General features: G+C 39.1%; 1 protein-coding gene across 4 annotated transcripts in view; it reads right to left on the bottom strand.

The window, feature by feature from the left end:
- Positions 1-20508, bottom strand: part of capn5b (calpain 5b) — a 59358-nt gene extending 38850 nt beyond the window's left edge. The window contains exons 1-3 of one of the 4 annotated variants that reach the window (XM_044221399.1): positions 20159-20508; positions 19466-19664; positions 6073-6246 (exon numbers count right to left, since the gene is read on the bottom strand). In XM_044221399.1, coding sequence (XP_044077334.1) covers positions 6073-6237 — 165 coding nt within the window. In that variant the 5' untranslated portion in view covers positions 6238-6246; positions 19466-19664; positions 20159-20508. The remainder of the gene's footprint in view (positions 1-6072; positions 6247-19465; positions 19665-20158) is intronic. The other 3 variants (XM_044221398.1, XM_044221401.1, XM_044221400.1) reach the window with 3 other exon arrangements.
- Positions 20509-22336: the final 1828 nt, after the last annotated feature.

The following is a 22336-nucleotide window of genomic DNA, read 5'->3' as shown; positions in this document are numbered from 1 at the left end:
GACTTGCGTGGCTGGTGGAGAGTTTTGGAGAGTTCATGTTCCTCTCAAGTCAAGTCAAAACGGTGAGCCAGTTTTTAATCAGTAAGCATCTGCTTAATAAATTGGTATACAGGGCCTTAGTCCAATGGTTACGGTTCTCCATTAATAAATTATCAAGTGTTCCAGATATGTTTCACATGAATTATATTAAAGTATATCAATGTAGCTAACTGGAATTCAGACCAAAACAAATGGACTAAAGGTTTCAAAATGCTTTGAGACTTAACTTTAGATGTTAAAATCTCTTTTACTATTTTACCGCATCAAACTTAAAGTGATTTGTTATCAATTTCAGGTTTAATCATGTGAGATAAAAGAGGGTGAACAGAAGTATCAGTCAGAAAACATCGCTGCCGTGTTTTTGCTGGTGGAGACTGAAAATTCATAAGTTGTATGAGCTAAAAATGTCAAGCTTCTTAGGGAGCTGAAATCCATGAAGATGATTTACCAGTTTTGATGATTCTGTTTTTTTAAGCGTTCACTCGCTGCAACATGTCAGACTACTGCTGACAGGCTTTTAAAAAGGAGAACATTTGAAGCTGAAATGTATCTCCACATTTAGATATTTATAGAAATCTACACCACTGTACTACAACTGTCTAACACTTGTGTAGAGCTAAAACAACATTATATTTGTCGGTATAACATACCATGACTATGATCTTTCACAGTGTAATATACAGCTCTAAATATTAAGAATCCCATTAATAACTACATCACTGAGGTCTTTCAGGAGCATCCACAAACACTGGGTTACCAGGGGAAACAGCTGCGTCCATCATTGCCAGTTTTGACAAGCACAACCTGAAGTGTCACATGTTCAAGTGCAGGCCAGGGGAACGTTTCATCAAATTTGCAACATGCAAGCTACAATTTGCAACTTGACATGATTTCCCCTTTTGCTCACTTTCACACATTTATCAAACCAAAACAAACACTGTTCTTGCAACTCATGCATGAGCATGTGAGAGCACTGTAGGACTCGCAAATTTATCTGCAATTTGCGTGGCACAGTTATTTGTCAAACAAGTTTCTGCCACCATTTATAATTGACTAATCACTTTTGTGAAACGGGCCCCAGTATCCCGAGGAATTGCCTACATATTGGACAATTCTGCATTGCACAATTTTAATCAGCATTTAGTGTCAATACAGGAAGTAGTAGTGTGTCTGACATTCCGGTGGGACACAACACTGATTGAAAACGACTACTGTATTTCTGTTACAAAATAGAAACTCAAAATGGCAGACTGATAAATATGATATGACTCTGTACTGATTACTGATGTAACCAGTTAACAGAAAACAGCATCAACAACAAATTAAAATGGGAGCAAATCAGAAAAAAGGGAGGCTTCACATTAAAATATAATCAAATATACTTTATAAAGCAGGGGAAATTAGAAATAAAGGCATGACTATAATATAAGCCAGTTTCAAATAAAGGCCAATATCTGAGGATTTACAGGAAATGAAGAGTATCTAGATTAACTGAAACTTTGCCCTGCATATGGGATTGTGTGTTTCAGTAGGAAATTAGCTAAATGTGTTCAATAATATTGAAACAAATCTAATCCCACACATATAGTCTTATCCAAGTTATGTGACCATATTGTGCTGTGTATGGAGTTAGAAGGAATTAAATGTTTAACCTTGACTGCGCAGATGTGCACTGTAGAATGAGTGCAATATTTTAAATGAGCTTTTGTCAAGAACTTCATTAAATTTTGATTATTCTGAACATTTCATTCTCTCAAACCCACTCCGTCCCTAAGTAGTTTGATGTTTAACTTCATTATCATGCACTCTCCCCTGAATGAAACACTGCATTGAGAATGAGTTTTCAGTAACCATTAGGAGGAAGAGGCAGAAATTCAGCATGTGTTTACGGTTTCCAATGAATTTGTATTAGTAGAATGAAAGTAAAGTGTTGGTGAAATTTAATTAGTCTTTTTGTTGTTGATGTTATTGTTTTTGTAGTCTTTTGGTTAGCTCCATTCAGCTTTTGATATTAAAGGCCTGGTCAGAACAGAAAGTGCCACAGCGTAATTCATCTGTGCGTCTTCGTGGAACGCCGTCATGCCCTGATGATAGCCCGTCTGCGCACACTCCCTTTGGATCGGGTTGTGGGTTGCCAAGTTGCGGTAACAGATGGGTTGAAATTGTATGTAGTGTGTGGATTGTGTTTCATAGACTATCTGGATGGCCTTGAAATATGGGAGAAACCCATGAAAAACTGGAGTGTTGGCAGGTATGGGATTGTACAATCGATAACAAGATTTATTGACCAGGGGGAAAAAGATCTCCAAGCTAACCAGGTTGCTAACTGCTTGCTAACTGTCAGTTAGCAAGGTCATTAGCTTGGTCACTAAGAGGACAACAAGTTCACACAATTTATTCAAAAGACTATTGTCTTATAACTGTCTGCAAACCGTTTCTCTTTTGTGGAGCAGGCTATACCTTGACAGAAGAGGTCAAATAAAAGTAGATGGTTCAACACAGCTTATGAACTACGAGAGCGTCTTCCATTTTGGACTCTCCAGCTCTCCACTGCCTCAAAGGTCCCGAACCCAAACTCCTTTTCAGAACCATTTTTAATTTTTTTTTTTACTTTATTTGACAGCAACAGCTGAAGAGAGATAAGAAAGGGAGGAGAGAGAGGGAATGACATGCAGCAAAGGGTTGTGGGCTGGAATCAAACCCGGCAGTAAGGACTCAGCCTTAGTAAATGGGGCGCGCGCTCTACCAGGTGAGAAACCAGGGTGCCTCTTTCAGAACCATTTTAACTCATTACAAACCTTTTAATCTCCTCACACGTTACATATTACTGTATATAAGAATGTGTTTCTCACAATGGCCTCTACAAAATGACTAAATCAAGTTTCATGTAGTTGTGTTTGTAATTCAGTAAAAATAGGTAGCTTTGAAATTCCAAGTCAGCAACCTTACCATACAGTATATGTGCTTCAATGAAAATCTTCTACAATAATCTAAAAATGCTGAGTTAAAATGTGTTCAGGGTTCCTAACCTCCTGACATATACCACTGTCAGTGAAGACGTAAATTGTGTCCTGACCAAAATAAAAAGGACGCTCCTCCTCCTGCTTTTTCTCCTCGCTCACTTCTTCCAGTTTTCAGTCTGCATGACTGACATCACCACAGACCATAACATATAATCTGTGTGACCCAGTTTCCATGGCAATACACGCTGGCTGTCGCTGCAGTGGCACACAGGCAGAAGGAGGTTACTCCATCCAGAGCCACAGCCTGCTGTGTGAGGGGGATAACAGTGGCAGGGGAGTCAGCTCACTAAATCCTGAGGCCCTGCATCCGATATCCTCTGCCACTGAAACATACATACAGTACCGGCTTATACAAGAAGACTGAAGAGTAGAGCGGAGCAACGACTGATGACTACTGACATACTATTATTTGGTAAATTATTTCACAGCTCAACTCTCTTCCAGAAGGGACCTTTGGCACTGAGAGCTCCCTGATGTGAATGTTTTTAAGGTGCATTAACTGCTACTAAAATGATCTTATATTTCTGCAGGGACTTTGGCAAGATGGTTAACTGATAACAGTGCCTCACTGATTGACCACGTACTGACATTTGTTTATGCAGTCAATGGTCCAGTCCATAACACGTGTCAAGTGTCTCATATTCGGATAAAAATCCAGATGAAATTCAATAAACTTTCGCTTAAACATGTCCACATATATGAGTCTCTGTTAGTCAGATCACAAATCTGATTGCAATCTGTCTTGGTTTTCCCAGCCTACATGCACATCCATGTAATTTTCGCCTCGCGTTACTTGTGCAAGTTTGACCGCGGGATCATTTGTGTTTATTCGTGTTACTTGTGCGATTTTACTACATCAGTATGAACCCAAAATAAACAGCGTTTGCTATGATTCAATTGCAATGAACGGATCAAAAGGAAGCTGAAAAAACTACATCAAGATGCCGATTTAAAAAAAAGTCTGAATTCACAAACAAACAACTTGTTTTCTGAATGGAGTTCGGATAGATCAGGGCTAATGCTAGTGCTAACTTAGTTCATAGTAAAGTACAACCGATAGCTGGAATCAAGTAACAGACACATATTTTCAGAACTTACGAGGTAGTTCACCTTCCTCGCTTACTTTTCTTCAAGCAATCTCCTTTTTTGCTCCGGTCTCTGTATAAATATGAAGTTGTATCACAGAGCTCTGGGTGCCCATGGACAGCTACAACAATTTTCTCCTCCATTTCTGATTCAATGTCAGGAGAATCTCAACACTGATAGGCTTTCGTGACACAGCTTCACACGAATTTCCCGTATTTGCATCGCCCACCGCAAAATTGCATCTATTTGCATCTTTGCATTGACTTTGTATGTAATCGCGCTGCATGAAAAATTTGCTTCGCGTTTGGTGTAAACACACCATTAGCCCCACTCCAGTCGAGAGGGTGGTGGTAATGCACCAGCTGTTTGGTAACTGTCAACAGTGGCAGAAAAAGGCTAAATTTTACACTTCAGCAGTGTAGTTACAACAATTAACAGTTAGCAATAACAACTATCCAACAACTAACACAAACAAAAGTTTTGTCGTCTTTACTCTCGCCACTCCCTCACCCACACAGATCATTTAATGGTTGAACTGGATCAGGGGATCAGATAAACGCTTCAACAGCTTGGTGCGCCTTCTGTATGACCGCATGTGTCGAAATGCCAAGCAGCATTTACAAGCATTTGGAGGCATTATGACTTAGCTACATGAAAATCAAGGTTGGCCCTACTCCACTCCAGAGAGTGGTGATAATGCACCTGGTAACTGCCAAAACGCATCAGAAGAATACCTTGTGCACATCAGCTGTTAAAGTTACAATGACAGTTTAGCTAGGTAGCTTATAATGCAAATACAAAACACATGGATGACTCGTGTGGATCCACTACCAGCAAAATGAAAGTTTTGCTCGTTTTCAGAGGCTCTCACTCACCTCTCTTACTGATCACAGATCAGATAAACAATACAACAGCAGGTTACACCTTGTGTGAGACCGTGAGTTGAAATTGTTGGAGTCGCTTTCATCCCTGTTGCTTTACAGGAAGAAAAATGGGTTACACCTTGTGTGAGACCGTGAGTTGAAATTGTTGGAGTCGCTTTCATCCCTGTTGCTTTACAGGAAGAAAAATGGCTAATTTCAATGTCACTTCAGCTGCCAATACCAAAGGGGGCAGGTAATAATAATACATTTTATTTATAGAGCGCTTTTCAGGGTACTCAAAGACACTTTACATAAGTTAAGATTGGACGGAGGCTTCTTCTGCAGACTGCTTACTGACATAGTTAGACTTAGGAGGAGTAAACATTACATATGTGTCTTGTATAGATAGATGCATTCACACCTTTTCAACATCTGGCTAGAATGTGTCTCAAACCACCTCCCGAGAGTTTGAGCAATCGGATTTCAATCCATCTCGAATGCTGTTTGGATGCATTTACACTTAGCTTTCGGATAGCTATCTGATCCGATAGAGAGTAGAGCATAAACAGGGTATGATGGTTGTGCTATGGCAACAATAAGTTTAATTTAATTAATCCTTGTTTCTTGGATTGGAGTGTTATGCCAATGTATTGGTTTATCAGATTATGGACTCTTTACTTAATTATCACATAGCAGCCAGGAACTTTATTCACCTGATATGATGTAGCTAATGAACATATTTTTATTAAGGCTTTGACCGATTATAACCTATAAATTATATATATATAAAAAATATATTACATTTGAAATATACAAATATATTAGCATCCATTATCATTTTGTCCCACACACTTGGGAACCCATCAGCTGTGCTGGTACAGATAAACATTATAGTTTCCTACCCTTTAATTGTGTCATGAACTAACTTCCATACTGAATTATTGCATATATTTTGAAACTTTTGGGGCCTGATAATGGTCAAAAATATCTATCAGGTACCAGAAGCCTCAAACCATAAATATCGATCAGTTGAAACTCTTTTACGGCACAAACCAACTTACCCGAGGCCTCTTCCAGACCACACGTCCGATCCGGTTGCCCTGGTAAAAGAGCGTGTCGTCGATGGCGGGGAAGCGGGGGTCCTCAAACAGCAGGCCACTCTGCAAGCACTGCCTCTTCAGGGTGGAGTACTGCTGCCCCTCGTAGGCCTTCACTGAAGTGAACATACTGCAGCCCTGAAGGACACAACCAATATGTCGCGGATGGACTCCAGTCAGACCAAAGTTGTTCAGTATATATCACACGCACAGATACGCATCATATCATCACACTTTCACTCACGCATTTTATGAACACTGTATTTCATTACAAAAAAATGGTTTCTCTCCAACAAGTAACTTCCCCTGGCATTTTTTAAACCAATTTTCCTCCCTACACCTCTGCCCTTCCACTCACACACACACACACAAAGCTGACTGACAGCAGAATCCAGCCGACTTTAATACCTTAACAGTAAAAGCTCTCAGTGGAAATAGGAAAGTCGATGCGCACTGCTGCCTTGAGCACAGCCTGGATTCACTGGGTCAAAATGATTAATCAATTATCACTGCTATGCAGTAAAGGAGCCATGTACACATTGATCAGCTCAGTAGTGGCAGGGCATACTGTATTGCAGCTATTGAAGGGATAATCAATACTGAAACGTTGGATAAACACAAACCTTTCTACCTTGTAACCTAAATGTTATTGTATTACCTAGTGTCTCTCCAGTATACATGATTGTTCCTTGTTATGACCTACCAATACCAAGATTACACTGTGATAATTATCGTAATACAATCGTTGTCCATATTGTAACCCCTATAGTAATTGAGATATATTAATCAGTTGAAAGCTTCGTTAATAATTCACTCTTCTCACCAATATTTACTCTCCTTTTAGTTCTGGTTTTAGTCACCGCCAACTCCTGAAGGAAATATCTGGCTCTTTAGCTGCTATATGTTTCACTATGTTCACCAGCTAGTCGCTAACTTTGTCTGCCCACCGAAAAGTTGGGTGATAACACTTTTCACCTCACACATCCTCATTTCATTCATTGCTAATATAAAAAAAGAGAGCCTGATATTAGCTCATCACTAATATATAGGTATCAGCGAGTATGTCTGCTGATAAGTAACAAGAAATTGCCATACAGAAATGCCAAAGATATGTTTGCGGAAAATTAGAAACGGTATCACAATTACATTGTTTGTCCAGAGAGTATTGACATGTTTATTTTTCCAACTGTGAAATGTCCTGCTCAGTACATATCTTGGTCCTAATTCTGTAAAAAAATAAATACAATTTAAACGGGAACTCCACCAATTTTACACGTCAAAGTCTTTTTGTTGTGTCGTGTTTACAGGTCTCAAGGAGTACTGCTGCATATGTGAAAAAAGTTGTATAAAGTCTTTTGTGGCTCCAGAGGGAGCTGTGTGAAGTCTGATAAATTGCCTCAAGTGATGTCACTTGAGTCAGCGTCAGTTGGGTCTGAATACTACAAGTTTGAAAATAAAAAAATCTGGCGGTTAGAAAGAAGATGAGCTTACCAGACCTCTGTAGCCCGCTCCTCATCTCTGCTTGAGGCTAGCAGCTTGAGGCTACATTAGCCGCTACTAGCATAATACACTTGAATCTCCAACCAGAACAGCTGGCGGTCAAGTTGCATTGTGGGTAATGTAGGCGCCAGGTTTTGACAAGGAAGAAGAATGCAGGGGAAAAGGAGGAAACAATATCTCTGGTTCTGCTAGATGAATTTTAACTGTCCATCGTGAATCGGTGGAGTGCTTTTTTAAGGGATTACAAATTGATTAATTGATTAGTGGAGCTTTAAGCAGTCTGAAACATAATTTAGATTTTCTTTATTCCTGAGCACAAACTGAAAGAAACAATCTGAGAGCTCATTAATGCTTCACAACCATCAGTCAGATAGTCACTTTCATGAATTTTTAATGAAGACACAGGCTTCAGTAGCATCTGGAAATGTATTTATCTCTGAAATTTACTGATCAAGATGACATGATTAAAGGATTTTCTGGCTGTTGGATTAAAGACATTATTTTGAGCTCTGAATCTTGTGATACGGAATTAGTCTTAATTTATGAACATATACAAACTGCACAGCTAATCAATTATTTAAAAAAATCAATTCGTTATAAAAAAAAAAACCCTTTAGTTGCACCCCTAGGAAGAGGTAGCTGTGCATTCACACTGTAAGCACCATAATCAACAAGTCCTTATATTTCACAAGAGCTGAGCCTCGATGTGTGGACAGTCGATATGTTTCACATGAGAAAATGATTCTTTTAAACTTTTAATGGTCATCAATTTGCATACTTCAATATCTATCCGTGTCATTTCATTATCAATACTTCTGCCAGCCAGAACTATTGACAATGGACAAGAGATTTATTACAGGCATTCAAAGGCTCAAGCATGGCTGCACTCGTCACTGACTGACTAACACACAGTTTATGTTTCTTGGTGGAGTTGATATCCTATCAGAAAAAAGAGAAAAATGCCTGTGAAATTTCCTGAAGCCCAAAGTGATGTCATTAAATTGCTTGACTCACAGTCCCAAAACTAAAAATATTCTGTTTGACTTTAAAATAAACTGGCTTACTCTCATCTACGGCTGCACCTAACGATTATTTTTTTATCAATTAATCTAACGACTAATTTATCGATTACTCGAAAGATTTTTTTAATTACTTGATTAATATAACAATTAATTAACCCAAAATACAAATTAAAAGTTGTCTCATTAATATTTCAGTATTTTATTTAATAATTTTCTCTTAAAAACAAACAAATGTAAAAAGAAAAGTATGTACTGCAGAGCAGCACAAAAAATATATTTGTCTATTGAAAATATTATATTTCTAGTAAGTTATTTCTTATGTTACCATTTTCATTCTACTTAATTCACCAACTTATTTTAGTGTTTACTCACAAATTACTTTAATCTGCTCACCTTGCTTTTCCCTTCAGCTCTTACACTTAAGACTTTTTAATACCTTCTAGCGTCTTTTTGAGGAAACTAAATTCACTCCTTTTAAGACCTGCAGATACCCTGTATTATCCTGAAGGAAATTTGGTTTGTAGACAGGTTTGGTATCAAGTTTTGATCTCCAAACTTTTCATATTGTCTTATTTAACACATTTTCCAGGAACAAAGAGATAAAACTATCTGATATTCCACACAAAAACTGGAGATAAGAACTCCAATTAGTAGCTTTACTCATCAACATTGGCTCACCGCAGCAAAGGAGTTGCTTGAGCACACAGTAATGTTTCCATGCCAACGGTAACCTGTTTAAGAAGCTTTAACAAGATTCCTCTTAATCACAATAGGACCTTATTTGAACCTAACAGTGTACAGCTCTGACATTAACATGAATGGACTCTAACACAGGTTGGGTGGGTACCTGGTTGAGTACAAACGTCTCAGGACTTAAAAGATATTCTAAATTGTTCTGGATGAGATTTTGCATATTTGAATGTATAATTTCAGGGGTGGAGATGAGGTTGAGGACACCTTTGTAAAACCTAAGGCATGGTAGCTATCAGGGCTTGACAAATCCACATCTACATGCAGATCAATATAGGCCTGCTGTCCTCAAGGTTAATTTTGCAGCCAGCTTTATTTTGATTGAATTGCCAAGAAGCACCTAAAACTTCTACCTGTTCAGTGGCTTAGGCAAGTCTTCAAACCCTTAACTTTTATACACAAAATGATTTGGATGTGTTTTCTGTAGATTCTGAAAGAAATCTGAAGTAAGAACTGTCTTTCACGGAGACTCGTCACCAGCAAAACAAAGGCACGTGTCGTTTGTTCAAAAGCTTAAAAGAACCTCAGTGGTCGTGCTGATGGACGGATGGATGGTTGGAGTGTAAAACTTTGACACCAAAGACTGAAGTTCACATTAAAGCCTGATAAATCGGCCGATATTAGCTCACTGCTCGTATGCCAACCAATAAATAAACAAGAAATTGAAGTACAGAAATGCCAAAGATAAGTTTTGAAAAAGCGTCACCATTCTAAACTTTAGAGTAGTGACAAGTTTATTTTCCAAATGTAAAATGTCCAGCCCAGAACATTTCTTGTCACAAATTTTAAAGGAACCTTATCAAAAATGTTTATTTATGTTATGGGTTGTGTAGAGAAAATTTATATCAGCCAGTGTATCATTATCAGACTTCGTAAACTCTAAAATATCAATATCAGTATCTGTCTAAAAAATCCTGCACAGTTCACATCTCTCCTCCTACAACAGTCAACACTTAACTATAGCTATAACATATAGCTTTAGTAACCTAAACTTAACCGACCCTTAACCATTGAGGTGGCAGATCAGAAAACACTTGTTTTGAACTGAAGGAGCGGGCTAAAGAGGTCTGTTAAGCTCACATCTTTCTAACACCAAACCAGCAGATTTTTTTTATTGTCAAACCTGTAGTCTTCAGACCCAACCGTCACTGCCTCAAGTGACATCACTTGAGCCACAAAAGGCCTTATTCAAGTTTTTCACATATGCAGTAGCACTCCAAAAGACCTGTAAACAGACTTCAATGTGTAAAAAAATGTGTAATCTAGATCCAATTAAATGAAACCTGTCCAAACATTTTTGCTTATTTCTACCAAAAGATCCTTTGGACAAAAGCCTCTGCCCAATGTAAATTTAAGATTTAGAGCTGAAACGATTAGTTGATTCATCGATTAGACAATCGATTAATTTGCAACAATTTTGATAGTCAATTAACAGTCATGGTCATTCTGTAAGCAAAAATGCAAAAATATTTATCTGGTTCCAGCTCCTCAAAAGAGAATATTTGCTAGATTTCTTGTAGTCTTCTATGATAGTAAGCTGAATATTTCAACTGTTGGTCAGACAAAATAAGCAATAGGAATATGTCAAATTGGGCTTTGGGAACTGCTGGCTCTTTTTCACTATTTTCTGACCAATTTACAGCCTAAACCATTAGTCGATTAATCAAGAAGTTAAATTAGCTGAGATAGTAAGATTACAGCAATCTCAGTCCAACTCCTTACAGAGACAAAGCCTATTCTGATTTAATTAATTAGCAATTAGTCACAGAATGAAATTAAGTAATACAGCATGCAACAACATAAAACGGAAGAAAAAAAACAAACAACATGTACATTTAAGGTACTTTTACATTTACTGTATCAGCCATTCCAACCTGCACGCTGCAGTACAGTAAAGTAATAAAACTAAATCCAGTTTAAGTATCTTAATGCCACATTACTACCAAGCAGCACTATCAAATAAAGTATTTTTTAAATTGGGCTGAGTTGACCTGTTCACCTTCCAGCGGTGCTTGATGACATCTAATATCTGGGGGGAAATGAAGTGAACAGAAAATGGATGGATGCCAAACCAAAACGACAACAGGAGCAACTTGAAATCTGACTACTGTACCTTTCAAATATCATTAACCTGAAGGCATTATGAAGTAACTTTTCCCGACATTCAGGGAGATACAATTATTTCAGTAGACTCGTGTAAGATGTTGAATCCAAGCAGGCTGTGAAACTGGCTTTTGAGCAGCATTATAAAACTCAAGCCTGCGCTCACTACAGAAAATATCAGCTTAAATGTGGTAATTATACACATTTAACCACTTAAAGTATTCATTAATCCCTATGATCAAATATGTATATGAATAAAAGGAGTCTTCCCTATAAGAAGAACCCTTCAAACATCCTGACAAACTGGTGGAGGTCAACAAGCGTGTATCTCAAATAACATCTGATCAATGTTGTTACAATTAACTAAAGCTCGAGTCTGCACATTCATTTTCTTTTTTTAATTAAAGAAAATATCCAGTAACTTCAATTCAGGGGCATTAAAAATATAGCTGACTCTTGAGTGAGCAGTTGGAAGCTAAATCTGACAGATGGCCTGGTGTCTTGGCTCATGACTGCAATGGGGAAAACCATGCTGTCATCTGGCCTCTGTGGACAGCCAACAGCATTACCTGCAGAGAACGAATCCTGAAAATCTGCTGCACTGGATGCCTTTACTACTGTAGCAAGCACACCAACAAACACTGCTCTGAATTAAAGCTGAAAGGTTACTTTATGATAAACTGTCATAAACACAGTATATAAAGGGTTTCGTACGTAGCAGAGCAGCTCGCTCGCTGCAATCTATTGAAAGTCAGCCCTTGATCCAAGCTTTTGTCGGCCGTGGGACCCACCGACATTCTTCCCTCCTCCTGGTTGTCCGGCAGAGTACCAGGGGCACGGGAAAAAAAATTGACTATGCTAAAATTTTCCAAGGATTTCTAATGTCTCCAATCATCTTATGTTGCAGTCTTAACCAGCACGGTCACAGCTAACTTGGGGGCAGCGAAACAAGCTGTAAACACAACATCTGATATATCATGACCTTATAAAGCTCATATAATATAATGTGTTAGTTAACAGTTAATAGTATTTACACATCCAGCAGACATGGAGCAACATTAGCATTCATTTGGAGTCGTGTTTCTGTCCGCCAGACGAACGTAATATTTATTTTTAATTCAATTTTGGTCTCCACCAGCTCCTGAGAAAATAATATCTGGCGCTTTAACTGCTCAATGTTCCTCTTTTATCCCCAGCTACTCGCTAACTTTTCTGAAAACTTTCTCACTGAACAAAAACCCACCACCAAAACAAGGAGCTGAAAGACGCTAAATATTACTTCATACTAATTTTTCTGGTTAAATAGTATTCTGTTTAACTGTCCCTCTGCAGGTGTTTTTCCATATCTACTGAATAACTGACAAGACTATTATTTTTCCTGTTTAATTAATTAATTTAGAACTAATTATTTTTAAATTGTGTACACGTCTTACAAATTGGGCAGCATCTTGGGATGCCATGCGTACATCACAAAATGAAAGTTATCTACGCTTGACGTTTCTGCTCTTTGTGATGTACAGAAGAACATTTTCAGACTTTGCCTGTTGTATCATTAAAGAAATCTTAACATCACATACCAGCCGTATATGACCACAGTCTTAGCTGACCCCAGTCAATGTGAAAAATGCTCATTGTTTTAATGCATAATGCACACAATTTAATGCATATGTTTCTAAACTATATCAACATCTCTGAGTTGTGATAGTTTCTGCATACACTGAGAGAAATCAACTCAGAAAGAGGACCAAAATGTCACATGCCATTTGATTATATGACCTGATATCAGTTTGATGACATTAGCCTTCCTAAAGCATGCATCACAAAAAATGAAGGCAAAAAACTTTCACCAGTATATTAGTGGGCACAGATGCTTTAATGTGAAAAAAATACTGTTGGACTGCAGACAGATGTTTGGGAAGACGTGATCTTTTGATGATATAAGACTTCAGCTCTCCCAGTGGGGAAGCAAAACAGATGGCAGTATTGAAAGGAATAAGGAGGAAATACAATAAAAACCGCCTACACTACAGGAAGAATGGGACTGCAACAAACCACAGGAGATAGGAAGGATTCTATTAGTCATAAAGTGGCCAGTTTGTTTATGGTATTTCTGAGATAATGGACAATAAAGCCACAAGAGAGACAAGATGGCTGGGAAAGTGTGGATGTTGGCAAGATTGGATTCCCATCATTCATTCAGTTGAAGTTATTTGATCACCAAATTTAAGAAAACTGAAAAAGAGTGACAGCAGTACATTAATGATGGGCATTTAAGATCTCAATTGCACATCATAACTGTCTATGGCAGATTATGTTTAAAAGTGTAAAACATGAGAAATAATATTCCAAAAAATATGAAAAGGTAGCACCTCTCAAAATTTCAAGGAGTCAAGGATGACAAAATACTCACATTTCACTTGTTTATTTGGCTCTCATCACAAGAGAAAAATGCTTACGCGTTTCGGCACAGAGCCTTCATCAGAGCGTTTGAAGTATACAGGTTCTTGAGAAATAATATGTTGCTGAGGGGAAATGTGCAGAGGAGGAAAACTTCTGCTGAGGACCAAATGACACTTAAAGAATTCATGACTGAAAGATGATACAGTCCCTCACAAACAACTGAGTCATGATTCAGAAATGACAGCTCCTGCAGTAGAGAGGTGAAAAGCTAGAGGGGAAAGCCGTTCAATCAGTGATCAATACTCTGAGGAGCGAGCAGAAGGAAACAAAGTGCCCCTTCCAGCAGATGGGAGCGCCGTGGACTTAATAATACAGTGTGTAATGCAGTGTTTCTAGCAATGTGTATTAATCATTAGCTCCAACTCCAACATGTTGATCCAGGATGACAAATAATTCATAATGCTTACTCTTTCCTCATTTCTGACTGTGTGCAAAGCTTGTCCTCTGGTGTTTCACCGATTGTTTACTTAACAGTATTAGAAGCTTGTCATCTTGTGAAGCTAGAGACTTTGGTGGAGAAGCTAAAGCAGTCCTAACAATCCAATCCCTGTCCCAGACTGGTCTATGATCTTTGCTGCAACTGAACACCACACCTGAACAAATAGCTGAATATGAGCCTAGATTAAAAATTGCCCTTGCTTCATTCTGCTATGCTAGCCTCACTGAGTTGGAGTAACTGCTGGTCAGCATATGTCAACCTTCATCTCATTCTACTGGTGTAGCATGGTACTGTGTAGTATACTGGCAAAAGCTCCACAATACCACACAGTTTAATGGTACAAAGGCAGAAGTTTGAAAAATACGAAACTGACGTATGGCTAACAAGCGCACTTCTCTCTCTAAAACTGTTTAAATGCTTATGGTGGTGATGTGACACTATTGGTGTGTGTGTACCTGCAACAAGCAGTGGCACGTAGATGTACAGACTTGAGAAACTAGACTCGAGGTGACAGAAGAACCCCACTGTAATCAAGAGGGAGACAAGTTAAATTTGACAGTACTGCAGGTTCAGGGGAGCCTCAAGAGACTGCAGCACCTATGTGGAAACGCTATTCAAAGGATTGCAAATGTATATTGTCTGTTTTTCCTAAACTTTCTTTAAACTTACAAGAATTTTTTGGCCACTTGGGCGGAAACAAGCTGTAAAGAACAACATTGACATATTATTACCTTTTAAAGTTGATATGGCAAACTTGTCAGCAATCAATTGCCTATTTAGACAGTAACATTAACATTCATTTGGACCGACCCAACAAATGTAAGTCCAATATCTACTCTCCTTTTAGCTCTATTTTTCTCTCCACCAACTCCTGAGCTGCTAAATGCTCCACTATGTTCACCAGCTAGTCGCTAACTTTGTCTGTCTGCTGTTTAATGCTGGGCAGGTAGTACAGTGGGGTTATCAGAGCATGTGTGCTGAAAACAGTTGCCTGCTGTTGCTGAAAATGACGTTATATGAGCGGTGACAGAGAACCAAAACAGTAAAGCTGCAGGCCAACCAAAACAATGAGCTGAACGACGCTATAACCCCTTTAGAGCTGAGAGGAACTTCAGAGTCTTTCAGAGAACTTTATCTTTATTTATTTATTGTTCAGATCATGGGACGTTACATTCCCAAGTTTTAAGTGAAGGCCAAGGTGAACATGTTCCTCCTCTCCAAATAACATGGTCCAGCCTCACAGAGACCAAATCTCATGATGTGTTTGGACAGCCAACGTTAACCCATAACATCAAACATTTCCAAGTTTATCACCAGGAAGATGCCCTACAATGGCTGACAAAGTGTAACTAGAAAATGGTGTAGGTTAATGGTAAATATATTCATAACTTCCATTTCCCTGCAACACCTGTGACTAACGGCAAATCCAGACTGCCAATCCAGTCTCTAAAAACACTTTCCCTTCTCATTAGTCACCCCACAACATTGTTAACAAACCACAAATTATGAGCCATGTTTTCCTCATTTTTTGTCCTTTGGTGCCACTGGTCAGCAGGTGTCACTGACTGTTACCATGGAAACGTGGCTCTTGGTTCAGTGTTAGCCTGGAGGTTGGGTGTCTAACAGGGTTGGGTGATGTCAACCGTACTGCATATGACAATGTCCACAGTGAAACATTGCACTGGACAATATCATTGTTTGGGGGTGGGGGTCTCTTATGGGCTACTCCTATAAAAAGGTACTATCATTTTTTCCTATACCGTATTTTATACTTTTTATATGTATGTGTGTTGGATATTAATTACTATTTCTATTTTTTTCACATTTGAGGCCATTCACAGCCCATCCTCAACTACTCACCCGTACTTTTCTTCCCTATGGCCTATGCTTAAAGGTGGGGTATTCAGCTGTCCGTTGTGTGCGTGCCCTGAAAAAGACTCTGGCGTTTGTACACAGACACCTGGCTGTGTAAATGGGAAACAAACAAAGTGGCTCGGAGTGGCTGTTTGCTCTATATCATGGTATTTGTCATGGCATTGGATTTCTCCATAATCGAATGCCCCACCTTTAAGCCACCTCATTAAGCAGATCATCTGATTATAAAAAATATTACTAATACTAGTCATAGTTATGTAACTGCAGAATATACCAGTGAATTTTAAAAAAAGTAGAGCATGAAGTTTAAAATCACGATGTTTCGGTGGTAGGGGGCTCAGTGGTCGATGACTGCCAGCCATCGTCCATCGGCCCAACCCTAGAACTTTTTTGGCTTAAAATAAGTCTTTATTTTTATTAAACTGTCTGACTTGGATTAGACTAATCTAAGAGCAAAATTAAGACTACAGACCAGTCTAAAATATCTTTGTAAAACCGGCCCCTGGTCTTGATTGGCTGAACATACCTGATGCAGCTAATCAGGTGTGGGTAGAGCAAAGGAAACATGGTGCTGGAGCTTTCCAGGACCAGGAGTTTGCACCACTGACAATGAGCCACTGTGCCACGGACAGCATTTGTGTAAGAACCACATAGAGCAAACTGAACAGCACCATGGACAGCTCCTGTGTTACAACACTAAAAGGGACCAGAGTGTTTAGCCCCGAGCAGCCAACCCTCCTTTTGACCAATCAATTGGTCAGAAAAAGAGTCAAATCTACTTATATCCAGGGACGCAGTCCCACCAGAGGCCAATGGTGCGCCAGCCTACACTTACAACAGTTTTCTCCACACTCTCCCTGGCATCACAGGGGGGGAGCCTGTTACTTAAACTGTTTTATTCTGGGTATGATGTTGCCATGTTGTTGCTAGTAACTCTAGGCTACTGAGTTTCTCTGGAGTGACCATTTCAATACTGAAAAGCTAAGACCAAGGATAAACAAATGTATATCCAGTTACATCTGTATATATAGCGGCTAAACAGTGCATATTGGCTGCAGGGTTGTGAAATAAAAGATTGATGGAAATATTAGAGGCAAAGTGTACGAGTATTATAGGCTATAGTAATGATGCCATCATAGATAAGGAGCAAGAGAAACCAAATCTACTCTTCGAGTCCCCAAAAAGAATATTACAGTGATTTGTTGTTAAGGAAAATATGATTATAACTGTTCACCAAACTGTGCCTCACCTCATTTGTGCACAGCAGGCAGCAGCAGATTCAGTGTTCTGGTCAAAGATCAGGGAGGAGTGTGTTGGGGTTGGGGTTGGTGTTGGTGGTGGCGGGGGAGTGACTGATTGAGTCTGCTTCTGCTGACAGACTGATTACACTCAGAGAAGTGAACAGCGAGCAGTAATGCACCAGTATACCAGGGAGAGAGAGAGTGCGTGAGAAAAGAGGGAGACAAAAAGGGAGGGAGGGGTGCGCCGAACCATCCCTCATCCACCCCCCCCACTCCCCTCATCCTGCATCAGGGAGGAGGGCTATCCCAGCCTCCCATCCCTTCCAGCATCGTGATCTCCTCTCTGCAGTATCTTCTCCTGCTGCCAGCTACTGAAGGCTTGGCCATCCCATACAACACTTGCACTGAAAGTCACTTTCCTCTGCTTACAAGTCCACTCAGCTTGATGTATTCACTTCTGTTGCTGTTACAACATGATCTCCCGTTCATTTGAATGGCATTATTGCCTGCTATGAGTTCACTCATCTTATCTAAAATACTGTCCAAATACCAAGTTATAAACTATTTTATTTGCTCTAGAAATACCACATGGCATTAGGTTGTTATGCACTCATTACTGGAGTCACATTTAATCCTCATAACAGCAATGCATTGATTTTTCTTGTGGTTCAGTCACGTGGGATATTGTTTTTTTCTCTCTTTAATGAACAGTAATTCCAAATAGGCACATATTGGGGTGAGACAATTGGGTTTCGACAGTTTTTTGTCTTTAGGAATCTTACCTGAAGTGCACTAAGGTTGAGGGATGCAGATGCTGATCAGCTGTCCAATGAAGGACCCCAGATTGAGACACAGTTTGGCCATGAACCCCTATTTGATAATAATTCATTTTAAAGCTCTATATGGGAAAATTACTGATGTTATTTTGGTATTAAATTGGATTGTATATCATTCTACATTGTATATGTGGAGATAACGGTAGTAAGAATAAAATATGTTATTAAATCAGCCACTGATGAAAGTTCCCTGACAGTTTATAGTGGTTTTAGAGCCTGTACAAACCCCTATAAGACCTACTGGGAGTCTCAAGACTCCACTTTTCGGACTATTATACCTAGCAAGTAGCCTAAACTGGGGTTTACACATGGGCATAGACAATTAATGTGCATTCATTCCCCTCTTGGTGCTCTGCAGAACAATACACTTTTCTGAAATGATTAATTTATTGCTCCTCATGCAGAGGAAAACAGGCTCCACAGCATCAGACAGAGGCAGTAAAAGGCAGGGGCGTCCAACACATAACACAAGAACACACAAAACAGGTCCCTGTTTGATTTCAGCTGACACCATAACTTCCATGGAAAGCCTTTATTCATGACTGATATTACTGTTCATGTTACCAAACTATGAGCTTGAAGATATCACTGCTCCTGATTGCTCCACTGATGTTAATTTCAGATATGGCTAAGACAAAGCCAACTGTGGCTTTATCTTTGCTGTACATGGAAATTATGAAAACAAGATAAAAAGATTTCGAAATGGTATAGTGAAAGCACCACCTTTGCCATACCCAATTAGCGCCCATGTATTTTACTGAATATGAAAACAAGCTCAGCAACACACACACATAGAAACAGTAAAGCGGGAGCAGCGGCTCTGATATCCGATATATGCCGCTATTTTTGCGCAAAGTAAAAACGTATAGCACATTTCACCCCGGCACAATACTGTGGTTTGATAATTATTTCCTCTCACCCTACCCTCACCTCACGTTATCGGCTCAGCAACCCCGGACAGAGAGGCCATATAAATCAGACGGCTACGGTAAGTAACTGTTAATAGGATCTCGGATCTCCTGAGACATCATAAGCCGCTTCTTGCGGTTCGCCGACCGCCGCCTCTCCATCTCCAGCAGCCCTTCAAAGCACCTGCCTGCCCGGTAAGATCCGGTTTCACGGCACGGTTACCTGAACTGAGGCCTCTCCCGTGGCAACGTGGTTCTCTTTTGGGTCCTCCTCCTGGGGTCCTGCCGGTCCGGGTCTCACTCTCCTGGGGTTGCTGGGATTCCTCACCACGCTCTCCCTGGTCCGCTGGCGGAGCTCCTCGCTCTCCTCACCCGAGCGGCGTCAAGCTAACGCAGAGTGGACAGCACGAAAACAGGATGTTCTGTTCCTCCAAATTTCAAAATAAAACAATTTACAACTTTTTTTTTTTTTTTAAATGTTGGCTGGTATGTTTCCACCGGTTATTTTTGTGCAATATTTAAAACGGCTATAATCGTCATTATTTTATAATAATAAATGATTCAGTGACAATGTGTCAGGCGAAAATAGTGATGACCCCACAGATAACTATCACCGGACTCAGCTCCTCTCAAGGCCATGGAGCTAGCTTCTGTCAGCTAGCGTTTATTGTATTCCACCACACAACTGTACAGTTTTGGTTCACTTTCAGCTGTTTTCAGTGAAAAGGCTCCAAAAAACCCATATATGCTACCTGCTAAACATTACAACGGCAGACAAAGTTAGCGAAAGCAACTAACTGGTGAACATAATGTTAGTGGAGCATTTAGCAGCTAGCGTTAGCTTAACAGTCAGATATTTCAGGAGTTAGCGGAGACCAAAAACAGAGCTAAAAAGGAGAGTGGATATCGGACTTACCACTTTACCAGGTGGCCAGAAGCAACAACTCCAAATTAACGCAAGTGTTATTTCGTATTTTCTGGATGTGTGAATTAATATGCAACGTCGCTAACAAGCTGAGCGTCAGTGTTGTTTAGCTTGCTTTCGCTGCCCCCAAGCGGCCAACAAATCCGTTTATATCTATTATATCAACAGTGTTATTTATGAATTAAATGATAATTCCTAAATTGGAAAGGTGCACATTGGACATCATCATTTTAAAAAGTATCTCTCTTCTGATTTGGTGTGGTGATGCCACATCCTGTTGGCGCGCGCACGTTAACAAACTCCTCAATACGTTTTATTTTGAAGGTATGAACAGGAAGTATTACGTGTCCTATACCAGTACCTGACAGTGGTCCTCAGATCAACCCTGTTTTAAACGGTCTATGGATCAACCGCGAGAGGAGGTTGCGCGCGGATGGGAGGGGGGGAGGGGGTCGCAGGAGGGATGGAGGCTGCAGACTGAGCATGCGCACAGCTAACAGGCCTGCTGTAATCCCCTTTGTCACAAATAACAGGAGGATGCAATATGCTGTAATTCAGACAAAACTATCCTCCTAATTACAGCCTTCCAGTTTCCAACGCTGCCTATATGCAACACCTGAGAAGATGTAACTGACAAATAAACTCAGACAGTTTTATTTCATATTTCTGTTTGAGAAATAATACACCAGCAAAAACAAAATGGTCAGGAGCTTTTGGATATTATTATTATTTAAAGGGAATGTAGCAAAACATTACATTTTCCCTGTCAGCAAAAAAACAGCTTAACTTAAACTTATCTAACATTTTAACAAAGTTCATGCTGTGCAATTTGACAGTTGATATGTGTATTCATCATTTGTACAATACATTACTGGGAATACAGCTGTGGCATTGGGGTCACCAGTGGGAATGGAGCTACTAACCCTTACAGTGTTGGTGTAGTCACACCAAGCTCAGTCAGCTCAGCTGACCAACATAGTTGTGCTATAAAGAACTTTTGACTTTGCTAAGTAGCCAAAACCAGTGGTGGGATGTAACTAAGTATATTTACTCAAGTACTTTACTTTTATTTACTTCTATTTTATACTATTTATACTTCTACTCCACTACATTTTGGAGGCAAAACTTTTTACTACACTACATGTATTTGATAGCTTTAGTTACTACTTTCTTTGCGGAGTCAGATTATTAATACAAAATCTAATCAACTAATAAATTATGATGTATTTTTTTTATGGATTATGCTACCCAGCAGTATATAAGGTAATTAAAATTAGTCCCACCTTTACCACCTGCAACAGTAAACTGATTAAAGTACACATTAATGCACCAATAATTCTAATCCAGCAATATATATTATTCTGAAATGAGCCATTCTGCATATTGAATACTTTTACTTTTGGTACTTTAAGTATAATTTGATGCTAATACTTTTATACTTTTACTCAGTGGTGGAAGAAGTAGTCAGATCCTACTTTATATACTGCTGGGTAGCTTAATCTATAATAATACATACAAATTTATTAGTTGAGTTATACTTAGTATAAATAATCAAAAATTAGTAAAGTGGCTAATAACTAAACCTATATATATATATATATATATATATATATATATATACACGTTTTTGAAGGCAGATAAAAAGCCTTTTTGATTAGGATTGAAGCTACTGAAGCTGTTATTTTGTGCTAATATTCACTAGGCTTATCTTTATATATGACCCTTGTATAACACTATGTAGTACAGAGTAGAAAACAAGAAGCCTGTAAAACAGCATGTGTGAAATCCAAACCACCAAATGTGGCATTTGAATTGTTTCAGGCTGAGGGCTTACCATTAACAATCAATGCAATATTGAACAATTCTACAATAAAAATGCTATCAGTCAAACTGCATTACATCAATCATACAAGAGGTGGACAACACTAAATGGTGTATTATTGCAGGCCAATATATTGATAAATGGGAATCCTTGTAATGATATTGATTGACTACAAGTGTATCCTTAAAACAGCTCTGACAGAAAATCTATATCCAAAGTTTTCCCTTAAAAGAACAAGGAGAGACAGTAAGGGAAAGAGAAATCAGTTTTAGTTGAACACTTACACTTATTGCTCATTACTTCTTCAAAGCAGGGTTGGTGCATTGCTGCTCTGACGCCATCTACTG

The sequence above is a fragment of the Siniperca chuatsi genome, linkage group LG14, assembly GCF_020085105.1.
Source record: "Siniperca chuatsi isolate FFG_IHB_CAS linkage group LG14, ASM2008510v1, whole genome shotgun sequence".
In the NCBI taxonomy this organism is placed as follows: Eukaryota; Metazoa; Chordata; class Actinopteri; order Centrarchiformes; family Sinipercidae; genus Siniperca; species Siniperca chuatsi.
Note: the sequence above shows the minus strand (reverse complement) of the source record. Positions and strands in the feature narration are given on the sequence as shown.